General features: G+C 48.3%; 1 protein-coding gene across 1 annotated transcript in view; it reads right to left on the bottom strand.

Moving 5' to 3' along the window:
* LOC146041946 (uncharacterized) overlaps window positions 1-24,539 on the bottom strand; it is a 141,988-nt gene that overhangs the window by 92,275 nt on the left and 25,174 nt on the right. The window contains exons 3-7 of the mRNA XM_083161819.1: window positions 14,479-14,922; window positions 10,831-10,955; window positions 9,486-9,686; window positions 8,964-9,112; window positions 7,041-7,166 (exon numbers count right to left, since the gene is read on the bottom strand). Coding sequence (XP_083017945.1) covers window positions 7,041-7,166; window positions 8,964-9,112; window positions 9,486-9,686; window positions 10,831-10,955; window positions 14,479-14,922 — 1,045 coding nt within the window. The remainder of the gene's footprint in view (window positions 1-7,040; window positions 7,167-8,963; window positions 9,113-9,485; window positions 9,687-10,830; window positions 10,956-14,478; window positions 14,923-24,539) is intronic.

The raw sequence follows: 24,539 nt of genomic DNA, 5'->3' as shown, positions 1-24,539 counted from the left end.
TGACTGACCGCCAGCACTGATCAGTGCTCAGGTGTCTATTAGACCGCTGTATATACGTTACACATCACTACAGCCTATAATCCTCCCTCTGACTGACCGCCAGCACTGATCAGTGCTCAGAGGTGTCTATTAGACCGCTGTATATATATTACACATCACTACGGCCTATAATCCTCCTTCTGACTGACCGCCAGCACTGATCAGTGCTCAGAGGTGTCTATTAGACCGCTGTATATACATTACACATCACTACGGCCTATAATCCTCCCTCTGACTGACCGCCAGCACTGATCAGTGCTCAGGTGTCTATTAGACCGCTGTATATACGCTACACATCACTACGGCCTATAATCCTCCCTCTGACTGACCGCCAGCGCTGATCAGTGCTCAGAGGTGTCTATTAGTCCGCTGTATATACGTTACACATCACTACGGCCTATAATCCTCCCTCTGACTGACCGCCAGCACTGATCAGTGCTCAGGTGTCTATTAGACCGCTGTATATACGCTACAGCCTATAATCCTCCTTCTGACTGACCGCCAGCGCTGATCAGTGCTCAGGTGTCTATTAGACCGCTGTATTTATATTACACATCACTACGGCCTATAATCCTCCTTCTGACTGACCGCCAGCACTGATCAGTGCTCAGAGGTGTCTATTAGACAGCTGTATATACGTTACACATCACTACGGCCTATAATCCTCCCCCTGACTGACCGCCAGCACTGATCAGTGCTCAGGTGTCTATTAGACCGCTGTATATACGTTACACATCACTACAGCCTATAATCCTCCCCCTGACTGACCGCCAGCACTGATCAGTGCTCAGGTGTCTATTAGACCGCTGTATATACGTTACACATCACTACAGCCTATAATCCTCCCTCTGACTGACCGCCAGCGCTGATCAGTGCTCAGGTGTCTATTAGACCGCTGTATATACATTACACATCACTACGGCCTATAATCCTCCTTCTGACTGACCGCCAGCGCTGATCAGTGCTCAGAGGTGTCTATTCGACCGCTGTATATACGTTACACATCACTACGGCCTATAATCCTCCTTCTGACTGACCGCCAGCGCTGATCAGTGCTCAGAGGTGTCTATTAGACCGCTGTATATACCTTACACATCACTACGGCCTATAATCCTCCTTCTGACTGACCGCCAGCGCTGATCAGTGCTCAGGTGTCTATTAGACCGCTGTATACACGTTACACATCACTACAGCCTATAATCCTCCTTCTGACTGACCGCCAGCGCTGATCAGTGCTCAGAGGTGTCTATTAGACCGCTGTATACACGTTATACATCACTACAGCCTATAATCCTCCCTCTGACTGACCGCCAGCACTGATCAGTGCTCAGAGGTGTCTATTAGACCGCTGTATATACGTTACACATCACTACAGCCTATAATCCTCCTTCTGACTGACCGCCAGCGCTGATCAGTGCTCAGGTGTCTATTAGACCGCTGTATATACGTTATACATCACTACGGCCTATAATCCTCCTTCTGACTGACCGCCAGCGCTGATCAGTGCTCAGGTGTCTATTAGACCGCTGTATATACGTTACACATCACTACGGCCTATAATCCTCCCTCTGACTGACCGCCAGCGCTGATCAGTGCTCAGGTGTCTATTAGACCGCTGTATATACGTTATACATCACTACAGCCTATAATCCTCCCTCTGACTGACCGCCAGCACTGATCAGTGCTCAGGTGTCTATTAGACCGCTGTATATACGTTACACATCACTACAGCCTATAATCCTGCATCTGACTGACCGCCAGCGCTGATCAGTGCTCAGAGGTGTCTATTAGACCGCTGTATATACGTTATACATCACTACGGCCTATAATCCTCCTTCTGACTGACCGCCAGCACTGATCAGTGCTCAGAGGTGTCTATTAGACCGCTGTATATACGTTACACATCACTACGGCCTATAATCCTCCCTCTGACTGACCGCCAGCACTGATCAGTGCTCAGGTGTCTATTAGACCGCTGTATATACGTTACACATCACTACAGCCTATAATCCTCCCTCTGACTGACCGCCAGCACTGATCAGTGCTCAGAGGTGTCTATTAGACCGCTGTATATACGTTACACATCACTACAGCCTATAATCCTCCTTCTGACTGACCGCCAGCGCTGATCAGTGCTCAGGTGTCTATTAGACCGCTGTATATACGTTATACATCACTACAGCCTATAATCCTCCCTCTGACTGACCGCCAGCACTGATCAGTGCTCAGAGGTGTCTATTAGACCGCTGTATATACGTTATACATCACTACAGCCTATAATCCTCCTTCTGACTAACCGCCAGCACTGATCAGTGCTCAGAGATGTCTATTAGACCGCTGTATATACGTTATACATCACTACAGTCTATAATCCTCCTTCTGACTGACCGCCAGCGCTGATCAGTGCTCAGGTGTCTATTAGACCGCTGTATATACGTTACACATCACTACAGCCTATAATCCTGCATCTGACTGACCGCCAGCGCTGATCAGTGCTCAGAGGTGTCTATTAGACCACTGTATACACGTTACACATCACTACGGCCTATAATCCTCCTTCTGACTAACCGCCAGCACTGATCAGTGCTCAGAGATGTCTACTAGACCGCTGTATATACGTTATACATCACTACAGTCTATAATCCTCCCTCTGACTGACCGCCAGCGCTGATCAGTGCTCAGGTGTCTATTAGACCGCTGTATATACGTTACACATCACTACAGCCTATAATCCTGCATCTGACTGACCGCCAGCGCTGATCAGTGCTCAAAGGTGTCTATTAGACCGCTGTATATACGTTACACATCACTACGGCCTATAATCCTCCCTCTGACTGACCGCCAGCACTGATCAGTGCTCAGAGGTGTCTATTAGACCGCTGTATATACGTTACACATCACTACATCCTATAATCCTCCCTCTGACTGACCGCCAGCGCTGATCAGTGCTCAGGTGTCTATTAGACCGCTGTATATACGTTATACATCACTACAGCCTATAATCCTCCCTCTGACTGACCGCCAGCACTGATCAGTGCTCAGAGGTGTCTATTAGACCGCTGTATATACGTTATACATCACTACAGCCTATAATCCTCCTTCTGACTAACCGCCAGCACTGATCAGTGCTCAGAGATGTCTATTAGACCGCTGTATATACGTTATACATCACTACAGTCTATAATCCTCCCTCTGACTGACCGCCAGCGCTGATCAGTGCTCAGGTGTCTATTAGACCGCTGTATATACGTTATACATCAATACAGCCTATAATCCTCCCTCTGACTGACCGCCAGCGCTGATCAGTGCTCAGGTGTCTATTAGACCGCTGTATATACGTTACACATCACTACGGCCTATAATCCTCCTTCTGACTGACCGCCAGCACTGATCAGTGCTCAGGTGTCTATTAGACCGCTGTATATACATTACACATCACTACAGCCTATAATCCTCCTTCTGACTGACCGCCAGCGCTGATCAGTGCTCAGAGGTGTCTATTAGACCGCTGTATATACTTTACACATCACTACAGCCTATAATCCTCCCTCTGACTGACCGCCAGCGCTGATCAGTGCTCAGGTGTCTATTAGACCGCTGTATATACGTTATACATCAATACAGCCTATAATCCTGCATCTGACTGACCGCCAGCGCTGATCAGTGCTCAGGTGTCTATTAGACCGCTGTTTATACGTTACACATCACTACAGCCTGTAATCCTGCATCTGACTGACCGCCAGCGCTGATCAGTGCTCAGAGGTGTCTATTAGACCGCTGTATATACGTTACACATCACTACGGCCTATAATCCTCCCTCTGACTGACCGCCAGCACTGATCAGTGCTCAGAGGTGTCTATTAGACCGCTGTATATACGTTACACATTACTACATCCTATAATCCTCCCTCTGACTGACCGCCAGCGCTGATCAGTGCTCAGGTGTCTATTAGACCGCTGTATATACGTTATACATCACTACAGCCTATAATCCTCCTTCTGACTAACCGCCAGCACTGATCAGTGCTCAGAGATGTCTATTAGACCGCTGTATATACGTTATACATCACTACAGTCTATAATCCTCCCTCTGACTGACCGCCAGCGCTGATCAGTGCTCAGGTGTCTATTAGACCGCTGTATATACGTTACACATCACTACAGCCTATAATCCTGCATCTGACTGACCGCCAGCGCTGATCAGTGCTCAGAGGTGTCTATTAGACCGCTGTATATACGTTACACATCACTACAGCCTGTAATCCTGCATCTGACTGACCGCCAGCGCTGATCAGTGCTCAGAGGTGTCTATTAGACCGCTGTATATACGTTACACATCACTACGGCCTATAATCCTCCCTCTGACTGACCGCCAGCACTGATCAGTGCTCAGAGGTGTCTATTAGACCGCTGTATATACGTTACACATCACTACAGCCTATAATCCTCCCTCTGACTGACCCCCAGCGCTGATCAGTGCTCAGAGGTGTCTATTAGACTGCTGTATACACGTTACACATCACTACGGCCTATAATCCTCCCTCTGACTGACCGCCAGCGCTGATCAGTGCTCAGGTGTCTATTAGACCGCTGTATATACGTTATACATCACTACATCCTATAATCCTCCCTCTGACTGACCGCCAGCACTGATCAGTGCTCAGAGGTGTCTATTAGACCGCTGTATATACGTTACACATCACTACGGCCTATAATCCTCCCTCTGACTGACCGCCAGCGCTGATCAGTGCTCAGGTGTCTATTAGACCGCTGTATATACGTTATACATCACTGCAGCCTATAATCCTCCTTCTGACTGACCGCCAGCGCTGATCAGTGCTCAGGTGTCTATTAGACCGCTGTATATATATTACACATCACTACAGCCTATAATCCTCCCTCTGACTGACCGCCAGCACTGATCAGTGCTCAGAGGTGTCTATTAGACTGCTGTATATACGTTACACATCACTACAGCCTATAATCCTCCTTCTGACTGACCGCCAGCACTGATCAGTGCTCAGAGGTGTCTATTAGACCGCTGTATATACGTTACACATCACTACAGCCTATAATCCTCCCTCTGACTGACCGCCAGCACTGATCAGTGCTCAGAGGTGTCTATTAGACCGCTGTATATACGTTATACATCACTACAGCCTATAATCCTCCCTCTGACTGACCGCCAGCACTGATCAGTGCTCAGAGGTGTCTATTAGACCGCTGTATATACCTTACACATCACTACAGCCTATAATCCTGCATCTGACTGACCGCCAGCGCTGATCAGTGCTCAGAGGTGTCTATTAGACCGCTGTATATACGTTACACATCACTACGGCCTATAATCCTCCCTCTGACTGACCGCCAGCGCTGATCAGTGCTCAGGTGTCTATTAGACCGCTGTATATACATTACACATCACTACAGCCTATAATCCTCCCTCTGACTGACCGCCAGCACTGATCAGTGCTCAGGTGTCTATTAGACCGCTGTATATACGTTATACATCACTACAGCCTATAATCCTCCTTCTGACTAACCGCCAGCACTGATCAGTGCTCAGAGATGTCTATTAGACCGCTGTATATACGTTATACATCACTACAGTCTATAATCCTCCCTCTGACTGACCGCCAGCACTGATCAGTGCTCAGAGGTGTCTATTAGACTGCTGTATATACGTTACACATCACTACAGCCTATAATCCTCCTTCTGACTGACCGCCAGCACTGATCAGTGCTCAGAGGTGTCTATTAGACCGCTGTATATACGTTATACATCACTACAGCCTATAATCCTCCCTCTGACTGACCGCCAGCACTGATCAGTGCTCAGAGATGTCTATTAGACCGCTGTATACACGTTATACATCACTACAGCCTATAATCCTCCCTCTGACTGACCGCCAGCACTGATCAGTGCTCAGAGGTGTCTATTAGACCGCTGTATATACGTTACACATCACTACAGCCTATAATCCTCCCTCTGACTGACCGCCAGCGCTGATCAGTGCTCAGAGGTGTCTATTAGACCGCTGTATACACGTTACACATCACTACAGCCTATAATCCTCCTTCTGACTAACCGCCAGCACTGATCAGTGCTCAGAGATGTCTATTAGACCGCTGTATATACGTTATACATCACTACAGTCTATAATCCTCCCTCTGACTGACCGCCAGCACTGATCAGTGCTCAGAGGTGTCTATTAGACCGCTGTATATACGTTACACATCACTACAGCCTATAATCCTCCTTCTGACTGACCGCCAGCACTGATCAGTGCTCAGAGGTGTCTATTAGACCGCTGTATATACGTTACACATCACTACAGCCTATAATCCTGCATCTGACTGACCGCCAGCGCTGATCAGTGCTCAGAGATGTCTATTAGACCGCTGTATACACGTTATACATCACTACAGCCTATAATCCTCCCTCTGACTGACCGCCAGCACTGATCAGTGCTCAGAGGTGTCTATTAGACCGCTGTATATACGTTACACATCACTACAGCCTATAATCCTCCCTCTGACTGACCGCCAGCACTGATCAGTGCTCAGAGATGTCTATTAGACCGCTGTATATACGTTACACATCACTACAGCCTATAATCCTCCCTCTGACTGACCGCTAGCGCTGATCAGTGCTCAGAGGTGTCTATTAGACCGCTGTATATACGTTATACATCACTACAGCCTATAATCCTCCTTCTGACTGACCGCCAGCACTGATCAGTGCTCAGAGGTGTCTATTAGACCGCTGTATATACGTTACACATCACTACAGCCTATAATCCTCCCTCTGACTGACCGCCAGCCCAGAACGGATGATAAAGGAACCAGTTACTGCTATATAAAAGGGTATTATTGATGAGTAAATGTGCGCTTTGTAATAGTGCGCAGGGAATAGCGCTGGGAGAACGTACATATTATTGTGCAATGATAGCCGCCTGATTGTTTACAAAAAAAATATTGATTTGCTATTGGCCGTATACCTTTATCCGATTATTCCCCAGATAGGTTCGATCCATCTTCCTAATGGCATCACAGACGCTGGTGATATCGAAGTACTGCACAAAGGCATATCTAGGAACGCCATGCACCTTCTTAATGTCTATGTCCTGGACAGCGGAGGAGATGAATACAGTCAGATCAATAGCAGTATGAATACACAGCCAGCTGTGAGGGCACAGGACACCCGGAGCAATGGTGATCCAGTGAGGGGCAATAGCAAGGTCTGGGGAGAGACTGCGGGGAGTAACTAGGATAACTGGGGGGACGGGCTCTGTCCAACATACTCCCCCCACCTGCTGTTATCCAGCGTCTCAAAACTGCCCCCACACCTGATAACCAGGGGGGATGGGATCTGTCCAACATAATCCCCCCCACCTGCCGTTATCCAGCGTCTCATAGCTGCCCCCACACCTGATAACTAGGGGGGACGGGATCTGTCCAACATAATCCCCCCACCTGCTGTTATCCAGCATCTCATAGCTGCCCCCACACCTGATAACTAGGAGGGACGGGATCTGTCCAACATAATCCCCCCACCTGCCGTTATCCAGCGTCTCATAGCTGCCCCCACACCTGATAACTAGGGGGGACGGGATCTGTCCAACATAATCCCCCCACCTGCTGTTATCCAGCGTCTCATAGCTGCCCCCACACCTGATAACCCGGGGGGACGGGATCTGTCCAACATAATCCCCCCACCTGCTGTTATCCAGCGTCTCGTAGCTGCCCACACACCTGATAACTGGGGGGGACGGGATCTGACCAACATAATCCTCCCACCTGCTGTTATCCAGCGTCTCATAGCTGCCCCCACACCTGATAACCCGGGGGGACGGGATCTGTCCAACATAATCCCCCCACCTGCTGTTATCCAGCGTCTCATAGCTGCCCCCACACTTGATAACCCGGGGGGACGGGATCTGTCCAACATAATCCCCCCACCTGCTGTTATCCAGCGTCTCATAGCTGCCCCCACACCTGATAACCCGGGGGGACGGGATCTGTCCAACATAATCCACCCACCTGCTGTTATCCAGCGTCTCATAGCTGCCCCCACACCTGATAACCCGGGGGGACGGGATCTGTCCAACATAATCCCCCACCTGCTGTTATCCAGCATCTCATAGCTGCCCCCACACCTGATAACTAGGAGGGACGGGATCTGTCCAACATAATCCCCCCACCTGCCGTTATCCAGCGTCTCATAGCTGCCCCCACACCTGATAACTAGGGGGGGACGGGATCTGTCCAACATAATCCCCCCACCTGCCGTTATCCAGCATCTCATAGCTGTCCCCACACCTGATAACTAGGAGGGACGGGATCTGTCCAACATAATCCCCCACCTGACGTTATCCAGCGTCTCATAGCTGCCCCCACACCTGATAACTAGGAGGGATGGGATCTGACCAACATAATCCCCCCACCTGCTGTTATCCGGCGTCTCATAGCTGCCCCCACACCTGATAACTAGGGGGGACGGGATCTGTCCAACATAATCCCCCCACCTGCCGTTATCCAGCGTCTCATAGCTGCCCCCACACCTGATAACTAGGGGGGACGGGCTCTGTCCAACATAATCCCCCCACCTGCCGTTATCCAGCGTCTCATAGCTGCCCCCACACCTGATAACTAGGGGGGACGGGATCTGTCCAACATAATCCCCCCACCTGCTGTTATCCAGCGTCTCATAGCTGCCCCCACACCTGATAACTAGGGGGGACGGGATCTGTCCAACATAATCCCCCCACCTGCCGTTATCCGGCGTCTCATAGCTGCCCCCACACCTGATAACTAGGGGGACGGGCTCTGTCCAACATAGTCCCCCCACCTGCCGTTATCCAGCATCTCATAGCTGCCCCCACACCTGATAACTAGGAGGGACGGGATCTGGGCAGACGTACCACAATCTCTCCAAATTGTTGGAAGATATCACGTAGCTCAGAGCTTGTGGTGGTTTTCTCCAGGTTACCAATGAAGAGAGTCCTGCAGGCACTGGGATGAAATTCATCTATTCCGTCATCCAATGGTTGGATATCGTGGTCTCCTGATACTTTAGGAGGGAATAGAGGTGTCATTTCCAGCAATATATATATATATATATATATATATATATATATATACAGTGCACAGCACACCCGCGGGTACAGTGCACAGCACACCCGCGGGTACAGTGCACAGCACACCCGCGGGTACAGTGCACAGCACACCCGCGGGTACAGTGCACAGCACACCCGCGGGTACAGTGCACAGCACACCCGCGGGTACAGTGCACAGCACACCCGCGGGTACAGTACACAGCACACAGCACACCCGCGGGTACAGTAAATGGACATTGTGTGTTGTAGGCTGATTTGCCAATGTCACTGAGATCTCATGGACAGTAAGGACACCAGATATCAGTAAGGTTCCACATGACAACATACCTGCTCCCTCCAACGCCGTCACTTTAATCTGCATGCCCAGAAAGCGCTTGTCTTTGGAGACATTAAGAGCTTCCTCCCGATCTAATTGTTGGCTGAAATAGACCAGGCCGTATCTCTCCTCGGACACGCCGTGGATCTCCACTGACATCACCTTCCCGTACTTCTTGAACTCATAAAAAAGGCCGTCTTTTAGGTTTGCATCTGGAAACAACACACAAACATCTGTTATACATCCAGAACAGGGCAACCAATCAGAGCTGCTCGTGTCGGAACTCATGGATGCACAGGGAAGCGAGGACCCGGGAACGGAGCGCGGGGAAGCGAGGACCCGGGAACGGAGCGCGGGGAAGCGAGGACCCGGGAACGGAGCGCGGGGAAGCGAGGACCCGGGAACGGAGCGCGGGGAAGCGAGGACCCGGGAACGGAGCGCGGGGAAGCGAGGACCCGGGAACGGAGCGCGGGGAAGCGAGGACCCGGGAACGGAGCGCGGGGAAGCGAGGACCCGGGAACGGAGCGCGGGGAAGCTAGGACCCGGGAACGGAGCGCGGGGAAGCTAGGACCCGGGAACGGAGCGCGGGGAAGCTAGGACCCGGGAACGGAGCGCGGGGAAGCGAGGACCCGGGAACGGAGCGCGGGGAAGCTAGGACCCGGGAACGGAGCGCGGGGAAGCTAGGACCCGGGAACGGAGCGCGGGGAAGCTAGGACCCGGGAACGGAGCGCGGGGAAGCTAGGACCCGGGAACGGAGAGCGGGGAAGCTAGGACCCGGGAACGGAGCGCGGGGAAGCTAGGACCCGGGAACGGAGCGCGGGGAAGCTAGGACCCGGGAACGGAGCGCGGGGAAGCTAGGACCCGGGAACGGAGCGCGGGGAAGCTAGGACCCGGGAACGGAGCGCAGGGAAGCTAGGACCCAGGAACGGAGCGCAGGGGAAGCTAGGACCCGGGAACGGAGTGCGGGGAAGCTAGGACCCAGGAACGGAGCGCAGGGAAGCGAGGAACATATTGTTGTCACCTGCTGTGTTGTGCAATAGATTCCTGAATGTTCCCTTTGGGTGTAAATCAGTGACTACAATTGGGAACTTTAATGTGCCCGGAGCATGATGAGCGAAGCACTCGCTACACTACGTGGGGGTCCATGTCGACAGATGTCATCATTGACACAAAAATGTGAAAAACTCATGTTGGACTTTCCATGCGTCTCCCTTTTCCCTTAGACCTTTTGCCCATTTCAGCATTGTGCCTGTCGACCTTTTGAGGGTCAACCTATTCACTGTCGATCTAGAGACGGTTGACCCTTTGATCCGCGGCCATACAGAGGACGCATCACTACAGATCACATGTAGATACCTGATGAGCGAACGGGAAGATTCTCAACTTTGACTCCATAACTTTTGCTCAGTTTATCAGACGATAAGAGCGTCTGGGAGGGAGAAGCTGGGTCTGCGGCACCTCCGTCACTGTCGGAGTTGTGGCTGTAACAACAAAACGCTTGTACTTTGTCATGAGTCGCGCACACACACACACACACACACACACACACACACTACAAGTTAGAGACAAGGACTGCAGTATTTTTTTTAACGTTGCAATACACAAATAGACTTAACCCATTGAGATCCCTACTCTTCATTTAATATGAACAATCTTTAATCATCATCAGTGAGAAAGGTTTCTGAATAATCAGTGCACCTGCTGGGTGACCTGGGAAATGTGTCAGTGAGTAATGACTACACCTGTGCACCTGCTGGGTGACCTGGGAAATGTGCCAGTGAGTAATGCCTACACCTGTGCACCTGCCGGATGACCTGGGAAATGTGACAGTGAGTAATGACTACACCTGTGCACCTGCCGGGTGACCTGGGAAATGTGTCAGTGAGTAATGCCTACACCTGTGCACCTGCCGGATGACCTGGGAAATGTGTCAGTGAGTAATGCCTACACCTGTGCACCTGCCGGATGACCTGGGAAATGTGTCAGTGAGTAATGACTACACCTGTGCAGCTGCCGGGTGACCTGGGAAATGTGTCAGTGAGTAATGACTACACCTGTGCACCTGCCGGGTGACCTGGGAAATGTATCAGTGAGTAATGAGTACACCTGTGCAGCTGCTGGGTGACCTGGGAAATGTGTCAGTGAGTAATAAGTACACCTGTGCAGCTGCTGGGTGACCTGGGAAATGTGTCAGTGAGTAATGACTACACCTGTGCACCTGCTGGTGACCTGGGAAATGTGCCAGTGAGTAATGCCTACACCTGTGCACCTGCCGGATGACCTGGGAAATGTGTCAGTGAGTAATGACTACACCTGTGCACCTGCCGGATGACCTGGGAAATGTGCCAGTGAGTAATGACTACACCTGTGCACCTGCCGGATGACCTGAGATATGTATCAGTGAGTAATGAGTACACCTGTGCACTTGCTGGTTGACCTGGGAAATGTGTCAGTGAGTAATGACTACACCTGTGCACCTGCCGGGTGACCTGGGAAATGTCAGTGAGTAATGACTACACCTGTGCACCTGCCGGGTGACCTGGGAAATGTGTCAGTGAGTAATAATTAAGTTGAGAAAACGTGCAAACACTAGTGTTTAAAATATAGAGCCCATGTTATTATGCCGCTATATTTGTTGTATTGCGTCTAGGAAGAGTAGATGCTGGTTTTATTTATTGAGCGTGTCTAGCTAGATTGCTAGTATGTAACTCTGTTCCGTCACAGAGCCTAGGCTATTCTCCCTGGGGGATGTTTTGCTACTATGATATTTATTTTTCTGGTACTTGTGTAGTTTCACGGCGCCGCCGCTCGCACACTCTGTGTATGAAACTTGGCAGCCTGCCAGATGATTTGTTTAACTGTGCGCATGCCGCTCTAGCTGTTCTCAGCGCAGCACGTGGCTGCTTTCCTTATGTAAGCTACGTTATCAGCGTAGCGCTGGGCAGCAGCAGTGCACGCTGCCCAGTGCTGACAGGTCACTGTGGTACTTGTATTTCCACAGTGAAATAGGCAGTCGTGCACACCGCTGACAACGGGGGCACGTAAACTGGACACCCACGCAATTTAGATGCTAATGCGTCTACATCCACACTCCCTGAACTGGACACCCCGTACACTATTAAAGCTGTTCACAATGACACTAGTCAACGCAACAGCTGTCGACCTTGTTAATTCCACTATCCACGCCAACCCGAAGCGTGGCGAGCGGCGGCGGTACGCGTCCTACGACCTTTTCATACCCCCACTAACCATGTCGGCGTGGAGTTGAGAATAGAAAGTGTGGCGAGCGCAGAGAGCCACCGAGCCCGAAGCGTGGCGAGCGGACGCGGATACCTTCACAGGTATCCGCATCCCCTCGCGGGCTTCACAGGTGTCCGCGTCCGCTCGCCACGCTTCGGGCTCGGTGGCTCGCCACACTTTTTATTCTCTACTCCACGCCGACGTGGATAGTGGCGTGGATAGTGGAATTTACAAGGTCGACAGCTGTTGCGTTGACTATTGGCATTGTGGACAGGTTTTAATCGTGTACCCCTAGAACCAGCTAAATCTGCTTATGCGTCTGAATCCATAAACTCCCGGCTTCTTAGTGGCTTGCAAGGCGACTGGATTCAAACGGTTTTGCGTCTGAATCCAGGCACCACCCACGGCTTTTTACTGTGGAACTACAAGAACCACAGTGACCTGTCAGCGCTGGGCAGCGTGCGCTGCTGCTGCCCAGCGCTACGCTGATAATGTAGCTTACATAAGGAAAGCAGCCACGCGCTGAGCTGAGAACAGCTAGAGTGGCACGCGCACAGTTAAACAGAGCGTCTGGCAAGCTGCCAAGTTTCATACACAGAGTGTGCGCGCGGCGGCACCGTGAAACTACACAAGTACCATTTTTCTTTATTGTCCCTTTGATTAGGATACATTTGTTGTCATTTCAGATATTATATAAAGGTTCTCAATTAGCAGGGACCAAATGTGGGCACAGGATGTTGTGTTTTAAAACTGATTTAAAAGTCTACAGTTATAATAGGCTTTATTATAGGTGGTGTTTCATCAATCTATCTGCAGTAGATAGTATATTTGACTCAATTGTATTTAGAAAGTAGCCATTAACTGTCTTTGTATCTATCTCCTTAGTAAGAGTTCCTTCCTGGACCGGCAATTAAATTTAGGGTCCCTATTCACATCACCTGCACATTACATACATTAATTTACAATTTCTGCGTATTTGTATAATTTTGCAGTATTCGCATAAGGTCTGACACGTGTTTCACCTATCTAAAAGGCCTTCATCAAGGCCTTAATAAAGCCTCTTAGATAAGTGAAACACGTGTGTCCAAAGCATTCCGGATATGGGAGTCTCAACCTAGAATATGTATCATTACTAATGCTTTAATAACAGTCCTATACCCTGTGTTCATTCTGGCACCCTGCACCTATCAAAACCTCTTCCCTGCCTGGGGTGTCGCTCTTTGATATGTTGATTCTAGCAGAGTGTGGTCTGTTTTTCAGCAGAGATACAGACCGCACTGTGCTAAAAGATGCAGGGTGCTAGATTGAACACTATCTACCCATTTTAATATTTGGTAATTCATTATCAATTTATTATAAAGTACCTGGCACGGCTTATATCTTACGCTACCTGTACTTATATAATGTTCTATTCCTCTTACCATTGTTGTTCCATTAAACTGACACCACAGATCTCTTCCCAACAACTCCTACCCTGCTTACTCTGCGTACCCAACTCTTCTCAAATCTACGCTGTTCAGTCATATTGCCATCTCCGACACCAATCTCACCCATTCCATCCAAATTATTTATGGCTAATACTCCGATACCTTCATGGTCTTCTACTCTCTATGCCATCACAGAATCCCTGATCACAATTGAGCTCATCCATCTCTAGTTACACTAGCAGGTCACATCTGGAAACAGTTACTAAAATCAGGCTTCATATCATCCACCAAATATGGAACCGGACCATCATCCCAACGCAGCAGATGTGGAACCTACCTGTTAGTGCAGCTGAGGGAGTCACTACTAGGTGATCTACTCCTGGATCCACTGCCGCTGGGCGACCTGGCAGGCCTTGACGCTTGGCTGGCCAGCCTCTGCAGGGACTGGTTCCTAGACAGGGATAAATGGGGTGAGCGGCTCCTGCTGTGCTGGTAGTTACGACCAGGGCGCCTCCCTCGTACCTCCCTGGTAAGGTAATTTCTGTACATATCCCTCCGCACCACCCTTGGCTCCCGAGTCCTAGACTCATAGCGCGGATAAAGTGCATCAAAGCGGCTTGGACTGCGGCGAGAATTATAGTATATTTCATGTTGTAAGGTCCGGTCACGTGGGCTATAGTAATCCTGGTCATAGTGTCGTGTCCTTTCCAAGCCAGCAGTCCCACGTTCTAGGTGTCCATAGGCACTGTGTTCATATGATCGCTCCCGTGTTTCAAAAGCCCTGCGGTAAAAAAAGGACAAGCTGTTCAGTCTCAGAGTTTCTAGGACAGCATTTCATGCAGTCATTATCGGTAACATTATATTTAATTATTTTTATTTGATTTTTCGATTACACAAACAAAGAATAAGGAATATCCTCGAGAAACAGAATTCCCATAAAATATCGGAAAAAAACACAATGAGATAAAGGATGAAATGTAATAGGATGAGAGAAGCAGAAAGTGAGAGATTTAGTAAGAAATCTCGGTACTTGTTTCCTAGCACGGTGCCCACGATTTTAATTGTATGACATCGGGTCTGAAAAATCGGTCGCATCCAATGTTAAATGCCCCCCAGACCCCATTTTTAATTGTATACCCACCCTGATGGGTAATTAGTGTTCCCGCTAGGCTTATTTTGCGGGGCGCTGCGCCCTGCCCCTTTTAAAGCCGCCGATTTCCGCCCTGCCTGCGCCCTGCACAAGTTAATAGCTACTGCCACGCTAGAAGTCTCCTCCCGCTGACAGTGACACTGTCAGCGGGAGGAGACTTCTAGCGCGGCAGCAGTGTAAGCCTCTTGTGCGGCAGCGTGTGTAGTGGACACTCCCCCCTCAGCCAAATACCGGGTGCCCGTCCCCTGGAAGTCAGCAGCGCGGACAGGGTGTCCGACAACCCTCTCCTCCCTCCTAAGGAACCACCAGCGGCAGCGCACGGAGCGGCGCCCGCCCACCACCGTCCCCCACCTGCTGGAAGTCAGCAGCGTGGACAGGGTGTCCAACCCTCCCCCCTCCTAAGGGACCACCAGCGGCAGCACACGGAGCGGCGCCTGTCCCGTCTGCAGGAAGTCAGCAGCGCGGGCAGGGTCCCCCCCCTTCCTAAGGGACCAGCGGCAGCTCACTGTCGGCCCCTTCAGTGCAGCAGCTGCTGCTAAAGAACTCGGCGCCTCCTGTATGTCCCTGGAAACACGTTAACCTCTGGCAAAGTATGTAACCCCAAGGGGATAGGGAAAGGGGGGGGGGTATGCACACTGCCTCTCCTTTCAGTGTATAATGTTTTGCCCTTAACACCAGCATACATATGTCCCCCGCCTGCACCCCCACCCTTGCAAGTGCCAGCCTGCTCCAACTGTGTAGCCTGCACCCCCTGCAAGTGCCAGCCTGCCCCACCTGTGTGGCCTGCACCCCCTCTAGTACCAGTCTGCCTCACCTGTGTGATCCCCCATACTCCTGCCCATTTGTCCATCTTTGCCCCCAGTCCATCCATATATTCATAGATGCAGCATATGGTGCTCATTCCAACCATTTTCCCCAATCTGTACTGTACCTTTATGTCCGCCCATCCTACCTGACTGTCTTGGCAATGTCTCTCCTGCTCACTCTCCTTTTTCTACCCCTATCTCTCCCTGACTCTCTTGCTCTCTGCATCTCTTTCTCTCCCTCCCTGATGCTGCCTCTCTCTCCCAGACACCCTTTCTTTTAGTTACACCCCCGGCCATGGGCATTACGGCGTGTGGTATATGTAATGGGCATTACGGTGTTTGGTTTACCGGGTAATGGGCATTACGGTGTGTGTGGTATATATAATGAGCATTATTGTGTGTGTGGTATAGTATGCAAAAGCTTTTTCGGTGTGTGGCATAATGTGTAATGGGCATTGTGGCATGTGGGTATGTGACATGTGTAATAGGCATTATGGTGTTAATTTTTGGCGCACACTGTCACTATTTTTTTTTCTGGCTCCTACATTTTCATCCTGGCTCCTAGATTTTTTTTAAAATTTGTCAAGCCCTGTCTTACGGTCTTACCGCAAGGCAGCGATGCCATTGGTTATTTGTATTCACAGCGCCCAATTATTATAATGGTTTATATAGCATAAATGTGCTGATGGTGTGACGCTCCGGTGTCACAAGATGGTTATATAGCATAAATGTGCTGATGGTGTGACGCTCAGGTGTCACAAGGTGGTTATATAGGATAAATGTGCTGATGGTGTGACGCTCAGGTGTCACAAGATGGTTATATAGCATAAATGTGCTGATGGTGTGACACTCCGGTGTCACAAGGTGGTTATATAGGATAAATGTGCTGATGGTGTGACGCTCAGGTGTCACAAGATGGTTATATACTGTAGCATAAATGTGCTGATGGTGTGACGCTCAGGTGTCACAAGATGGTTATATAGCATAAATGTGCTGATGGTGTGACACTCCGGTGTCACAGGATGGGTTATATAGGATAAATGTGCTGATGGTGTGACGCTCAGGTGTCACAGGATGGATTATATAGCATAAATGTGCTGATGGTGTGACGCTCAGGTGTCACAAGATGGTTATATAGCATAAATGTGCTGATGGTGTGACGCTCAGGTGTCACAAGATGGTTATATAGCATAAATGTGCTGATGGTGTGACGCTCAGGTGTCACAGGATGGATTATATAGCATAAATGTGCTGATGGTGTGACGCTCAGGTGTCACAAGATGGTTATATAGCATAAATGTGCTGATGGTGTGACGCTCCGGTGTCACAAGGTGGTATATAGCATAAATGTGCCGATGGTGTGACGCTCTCAGGTGTCACAAGATGGATTATATAGCATAAATGTGCCGATGGTGTGACGCTCAGGTGTCACAAGATGGTTATATAGCATAAATGTGCTGATGGTGTGACGCTCTCAGGTGTCACAAGATGGTTATATAGCATAAATGTGCTGATGGTGTGACGCTCAGGTGTCACAAGATGGGTTATATAGCATAAATGTGCTGATGGTGTGACGCTCAGGTGTCACAAGATGGTTATATAGCATAAATGTGCTGATGGTGTGACGCTCCGGTGTCACAAGATGGTTATATAGCATAAATGTGCCGATGGTGTGACGCTCTGGTGTCACAGGATGGGTTATATAGCATAAATGTGCTGATGGTGTGACGCTCAGGTGTCACAGGATGGATTATCTAGCATAAATGTGCTGATGGTGTGACGCTCAGGTGTCACAGGATGGTTATATAGCATAAATGTGCTGATGGTGTGACGCTCAGGTGTCACAAGATGGTTATATAGCATAAATGTGCTGATGGTGTGACGCTCCGGTGTCACAAGATGGATTATATAACATAAATGTGCCGATGGTGTGACGCTCAGGTGTCACAAGATGGTTATATAGCATAAATGTGCCGATGGTGTGACGCTCAGGTGTCACAGGATGGGTTATATAGCATAAATGTGCTGATGGTGTGACGCTCCGGTGTCACAAGATGGTTATATAGCATAAATGTGCCGATGGTGTGACGCTCAGGTGTCACAGGATGGGTTATATAGGATAAATGTGCCGATGGTGTGACGCTCAGGTGTCACAAGATGGTTATATAGCATAAATGTGCCGATGGTGTGACGCTCAGGTGTCACAGGATGGGTTATATAGCATAAATGTGCTGATGGTGTGACGCTCTCAGGTGTCACAAGATGGATTATATAGCATAAATGTGCCGATGGTGTGACGCTCAGGTGTCACAAGATGGTTATATAGCATAAATGTGCTGATGGTGTGACGCTCCGGTGTCACAAGGTGGTATATAGCATAAATGTGCCGATGGTGTGACGCTCTCAGGTGTCACAAGATGGATTATATAGCATAAATGTGCTGATGGTGTGACGCTCTCAGGTGTCACAAGATGGTTATATAGCATAAATGTGCTGATGGTGTGACGCTCAGGTGTCACAAGATAGGTTATATAGCATAAATGTGCCGATGGTGTGACGCTCTCAGGTGACACAAGATGGTTATATAGCATAAATGTGCCGATGGTGTGACGCTCTGGTGTCACAGGATGGGTTATATAGCATAAATGTGCCGATGGTGTGACGCTCTGGTGTCACAGGATGGGTTATATAGCATAAATGTGCCGATGGTGTGACGCTCAGGTGTCACAGGATGGATTATATAGCATAAATGTGCTGATGGTGTGACGCTCAGGTGTCACAGGATGGTTATATAGCATAAATGTGCTGATGGTGTGACGCTCAGGTGTCACAAGATGGTTATATAGCATAAATGTGCTGATGGTGTGACGCTCCGGTGTCACAAGATGGATTATATAACATAAATGTGCTGATGGTGTGACGCTCAGGTGTCACAAGATGGTTATATAGCATAAATGTGCTGATGGTGTGACGCTCAGGTGTCACAGGATGGGTTATATAGCATAAATGTGCTGATGGTGTGACGCTCCGGTGTCACAAGATGGTTATATAGGATAAATGTGCCGATGGTGTGACGCTCAGGTGTCACAGGATGGGTTATATAGGATAAATGTGCCGATGGTGTGACACTCAGGTGTCACAGGATGGTTATATAGCATAAATGTGCTGATGGTGTGACGCTCTCAGGTGTCACAAGATGGATTATATAGCATAAATGTGCTGATGGTGTGACGCTCTCAGGTGTCACAGGATGGGTTATATAGCATAAATGTGCTGATGGTCTGACGCTCTCAGGTGTCACAAGATGGTTATATAGCATAAATGTGCTGATGGTGTGATGCTCCGATGTCACAGGATGGGTTATATAGCATAAATGTGCTGATGGTGTGACGCTCCGGTGTCACAAGATGGATTATATAGCATAAATGTGCTGATGGTGTGACGCTCAGGTGTCACAAGATGGTTATATAGCATAAATGTGCTGATGGTGTGACGCTCAGGTGTCACAGGATGGGTTATATAGCATAAATGTGCTGATGGTGTGACGCTCAGGTGTCACAGGATGGGTTATATAGCATAAATGTGCTGATGGTGTGACGCTCCGGTGTCACAAGATGGTTATATAGCATAAATGTGCCGATGGTGTGACGCTCAGGTGTCACAGGATGGGTTATATAGGATAAATGTGCCGATGGTGTGACACTCAGGTGTCACAGGATGGTTATATAGCATAAATGTGCTGATGGTGTGACGCTCTCAGGTGTCACAAGATGGATTATATAGCATAAATGTGCTGATGGTGTGACGCTCTCAGGTGTCACAGGATGGGTTATATAGCATAAATGTGCTGATGGTCTGACGCTCTCAGGTGTCACAGGATGGTTATATAGCATAAATGTGCTGATGGTGTGATGCTCCGATGTCACAGGATGGGTTATATAGCATAAATGTGCTGATGGTGTGACGCTCTCAGGTGTCACAAGATGGTTATATAGCATAAATGTGCTGATGGTGTGACGCTCTCAGGTGTCACAAGATGGTTATATAGCATAAATGTGCCGATGGTGTGACGCTCAGGTGTCACAAGATGGTTATATACTGTAGCATAAATGTGCTGATGGTGTGACAAGATGGTTATATAGCATAAATGTGCTGATGGTGTGACACTCAGGTGTCACAAGATGGGTTATATAGCATAAATGTGCTGTTGGTGTGACGCTCAGGTGTCACAAGATGGTTATACTGTATAGCATAAATGTGCTGATGGTGTGACGCTCAGGTGTCACAAGATGGTTATATAGCATAAATGTGCTGATGGTGTGACGCTCTCAGGTGTCACAGGATGGTTATATAGCATAAATGTGCTGATGGTGTGATGCTCAGGTGTCACAAGGTGGATTATATAGCATAAATGTGCTGATGGTGTGACGCTCTCAGGTGTCACAAGATGGTTATATAGCATAAATGTGCCGATGGTGTGACGCTCCGGTGTCACAAGATGGTTATATAGCATAAATGTGCTGATGGTGTGACACTCCGGTGTCACAGGATGGATTATATAGCATAAATATGCTGATGGTGTGACGCTCAGGTGTCACAGGATGGATTATATAGCATAAATGTGCCGATGGTGTGACGCTCAGGTGTCACAAGATGGTTATATAGCATAAATGTGCTGATGGTGTGACACTCCGGTGTCACAGGATGGATTATATAGCATAAATGTGCTGATGGTGTGACGCTCAGGTGTCACAAGATGGTTCTATAGCATAAATGTGCCGATGGTGTGACACTCTGGTGTCACAAGATGGTTATATAGCATAAATGTGCTGATGGTGTGACGCTCAGTTGTCACAAGATGGGTTATATAGCATAAATGTGCTGATGGTGTGACGCTCTGGTGTCACAAGATGGTTATATAGCATAAATGTGCTGATAATGTGACGCTCAGGTGTCACAAGATGGTTATATAGCATAAATGTGCTGATGGTGTGACGCTCAGGTGTCACAAGATGGTTATATAGCATAAATGTGCTGATGGTGTGACGCTCAGGTGTCACAGGATGGTTATATAGCATAAATGTGCTGATGGTGTGACGCTCAGGTGTCACAAGATAGTTATATAGCCTAAATGTGCTGGTGGTGTGAAGCTCCGGTGTCACAAGATGGTTATATAGCATAAATGTGCTGATGGTGTGACGCTCTCAGGTGTCACAAGATGGTTATATAGCATAAATGTGCTGATGGTGTGACGCTCAGGTGTCACAGGATGGGTTATATAGCATAAATGTGCTGATGGTGTGACGCTCCGGTGTCACAGGATGGATTATATAGCATAAATGTGCTGATGGTGTGACGCTCAGGTGTCACAAGGTGGATTATATAGCATAAATGTGCTGATGGTGTGACGCTCAGGTGTCACAAGGTGGATTATATAGCATAAATGTGCTGATGGTGTGACGCTCTCAGGTGTCACAAGATGGTTATATAGCATAAATGTGCTGATGGTGTGACGCTCAGGTGTCACAAGATGGTTATATAGCATAAATGTGCTGATGGTGTGACGCTCTCAGGTGTCACAGGATGGTTATATAGCATAAATGTGCTGATGGTGTGACGCTCAGGTGTCACAAGATGGGTTATATAGCATAAATGTGCTGGTGGTGTGACGCTCAGGTGTCACAAGATGGTTATATAGCATAAATGTGCCGATGGTGTGACGCTTAGGTGTCACAGGATGGATTATATAGCATAAATGTGCTGATGGTGTGACGCTCAGGTGTCACAAGATGGTTATATACTGTAGCATAAATGTGCTGATGGTGTGACGCTCAGGTGTCACAAGATGGTTATATAGCATAAATGTGCTGATGGTGTGACACTCAGGTGTCACAAGATGGTTATATACTGTAGCATAAATGTGCTGATGGTGTGACGCTCAGGTGTCACAAGATGGTTATATAGCATAAATGTGCTGATGGTGTGACGCTCTCAGGTGTCACAGGATGGTTATATAGCATAAATGTGCTGATGGTGTGACGCTCAGGTGTCACAAGATGGTTATATAGCATAAATGTGCTGATGGTGTGACGCTCTCAGGTGTCACAGGATGGTTATATAGCATAAATGTGCTGATGGTGTGACGCTCAGGTGTCACAAGATGGGTTATATAGCATAAATGTGCTGGTGGTGTGACGCTCAGGTGTCACAAGATGGTTATATAGCATAAATGTGCCGATGGTGTGACGCTCAGGTGTCACAAGATGGTTATATACTGTAGCATAAATGTGCTGATGGTGTGACGCTCAGGTGTCACAAGATGGTTATATAGCATAAATGTGCTGATGGTGTGACGCTCTCAGGTGTCACAGGATGGTTATATAGCATAAATGTGCTGATGGTGTGACGCTCAGGTGTCACAAGATGGTTATATAGCATAAATGTGCCGATGGTGTGACGCTCAGGTGTCACAGGATGGATTATATAGCATAAATGTGCTGATGGTGTGACGCTCAGGTGTCAGAAGATGGTTATATACTGTAGCATAAATGTGCTGATGGTGTGACGCTCAGGTGTCACAAGATGGTTATATAGCATAAATGTGCTGATGGTGTGACACTCAGGTGTCACAAGATGGGTTATATAGCATAAATGTGCCGATGGTGTGACGCTCAGGTGTCACAAGATGGTTATATACTGTAGCATAAATGTGCTGATGGTGTGACGCTCAGGTGTCACAAGATGGTTATATAGCATAAATGTGCTGATGGTGTGACACTCAGGTGTCACAAGATGGGTTATATAGCATAAATGTGCTGTTGGTGTGACGCTCAGGTGTCACAAGATGGTTATACTGTATAGCATAAATGTGCTGATGGTGTGACGCTCCGGTGTCACAAGATGGTTATATAGCATAAATGTGCTGATGGTGTGACGCTCTGGTGTCACAGGATGGGTTATATAGCATAAATGTGCTGATGGTGTGACGCTCAGGTGTCACAGGATGGGTTATATAGCATAAATGTGCTGATGGTGTGACGCTCAGGTGTCACAAGATGGTTATATAGCATAAATGTGCTGATGGTGTGACGCTCAGGTGTCACAAGATGGTTATATAGCATAAATGTGCAGATGGTGTGACGCTCAGGTGTCACAGGATGGGTTATATAGCATAAATGTGCTGATGGTGTGACGCTCAGGTGACACAAGATGGTTATATAGCATAAATGTGCTGATGGTGTGACGCTCAGGTGTCACAAGATGGTTATATAGCATAAATGTGCTGATGGCGTGACGCTCCGATGTCACAGGATGGGTTATATAGCATAAATGTGCTGATGGTGTGACGCTCAGGTGTCACAGGATGGATTATATAGCATAAATGTGCTGATGGTGTGACGCTCAGGTGTCACAAGATGGTTATATAGCATAAATGTGCTGATGGTGTGACGCTCCGGTGTCACAAGATGGATTATATAGCATAAATGTGCTGATGGTGTGACGCTCCGGTGTCACAAGATGGATTATATACTGTAGCATAAACATGCTGATGGTTTGTAGCTGAGGTGTCACCATTTTGACCTTTTAAATTAAAATGTGCCCTCGCGAATGAAAAATGTGCCCTCACGAATGAAAATTGTGCCCTCGCGATTGAAAAATGTGCCCTTCCCGTGGTCAGCACCCTGCCCTAAAAAATTTCTAGAGTGAACACTAGGTAATTACTATGTCAAATGCCCCCGCATTGTTAACGCCACACCACGATCAACGCCAACCCGGAGCGTGGCGAGCCCAGCAGGCATTATAATGGCATGCGATGCGACCGATTTTTTAATTGTACGGGAAACGTCTTCGAAGGTTAAAAATCGGGTCGGTCGGGTCTTAAGTTATGGTATGTGATGGGACCCGACGGGCGCCGTGCTAGGAAACAAGTACCGATATCTCCTTTCCAATCATTTACACTGCAAAACCACCAGTTTTATATTGCAGTGTAAATGATTGCCTCTTTAAAAAAACCTGGAGATTTCTTACCAGTTTCTCACTTTCTCAATCTCTCATCCTATTACATTTCACCCAAAAGATCAGTGGATATTTCAGAAAATTATCTAGAGTACAATGCAAAGCGGATGGTCTAGTACAAGATGGAAATGAGAAAGAAAACAGAATATAATGATTATATTGGAGTGTAACTTATTCCTTATTACTAGAGACAGGATTATATGCATTTGCATATTTGCATATGCATTTGCATATTTTGCCCATTCTCACTGGTTATTGCATATTTTACCTAAAATCTAGTGATAGTGCATATTTTAGGACCCGCCCTCTTCCCACCCGCGAGTCACAGCACTGCTTTGCCCTGCTGCTGCTGGTCATGTAGTTGTAGAGTGTGCAGGCTGGGGCAATATGTGCACAGTGTGGGGAACCTTGGATGTACGCTATGTC

This window comes from Crinia signifera, chromosome 19 (genome assembly GCF_055691185.1).
Source record: "Crinia signifera chromosome 19, ASM5569118v1, whole genome shotgun sequence".
NCBI lineage: Eukaryota > Metazoa > Chordata > Amphibia > Anura > Myobatrachidae > Crinia > Crinia signifera.
The sequence above is the reverse complement of the archived record's forward strand: the minus strand, read 5'-3'. Positions and strand labels throughout refer to the sequence as shown.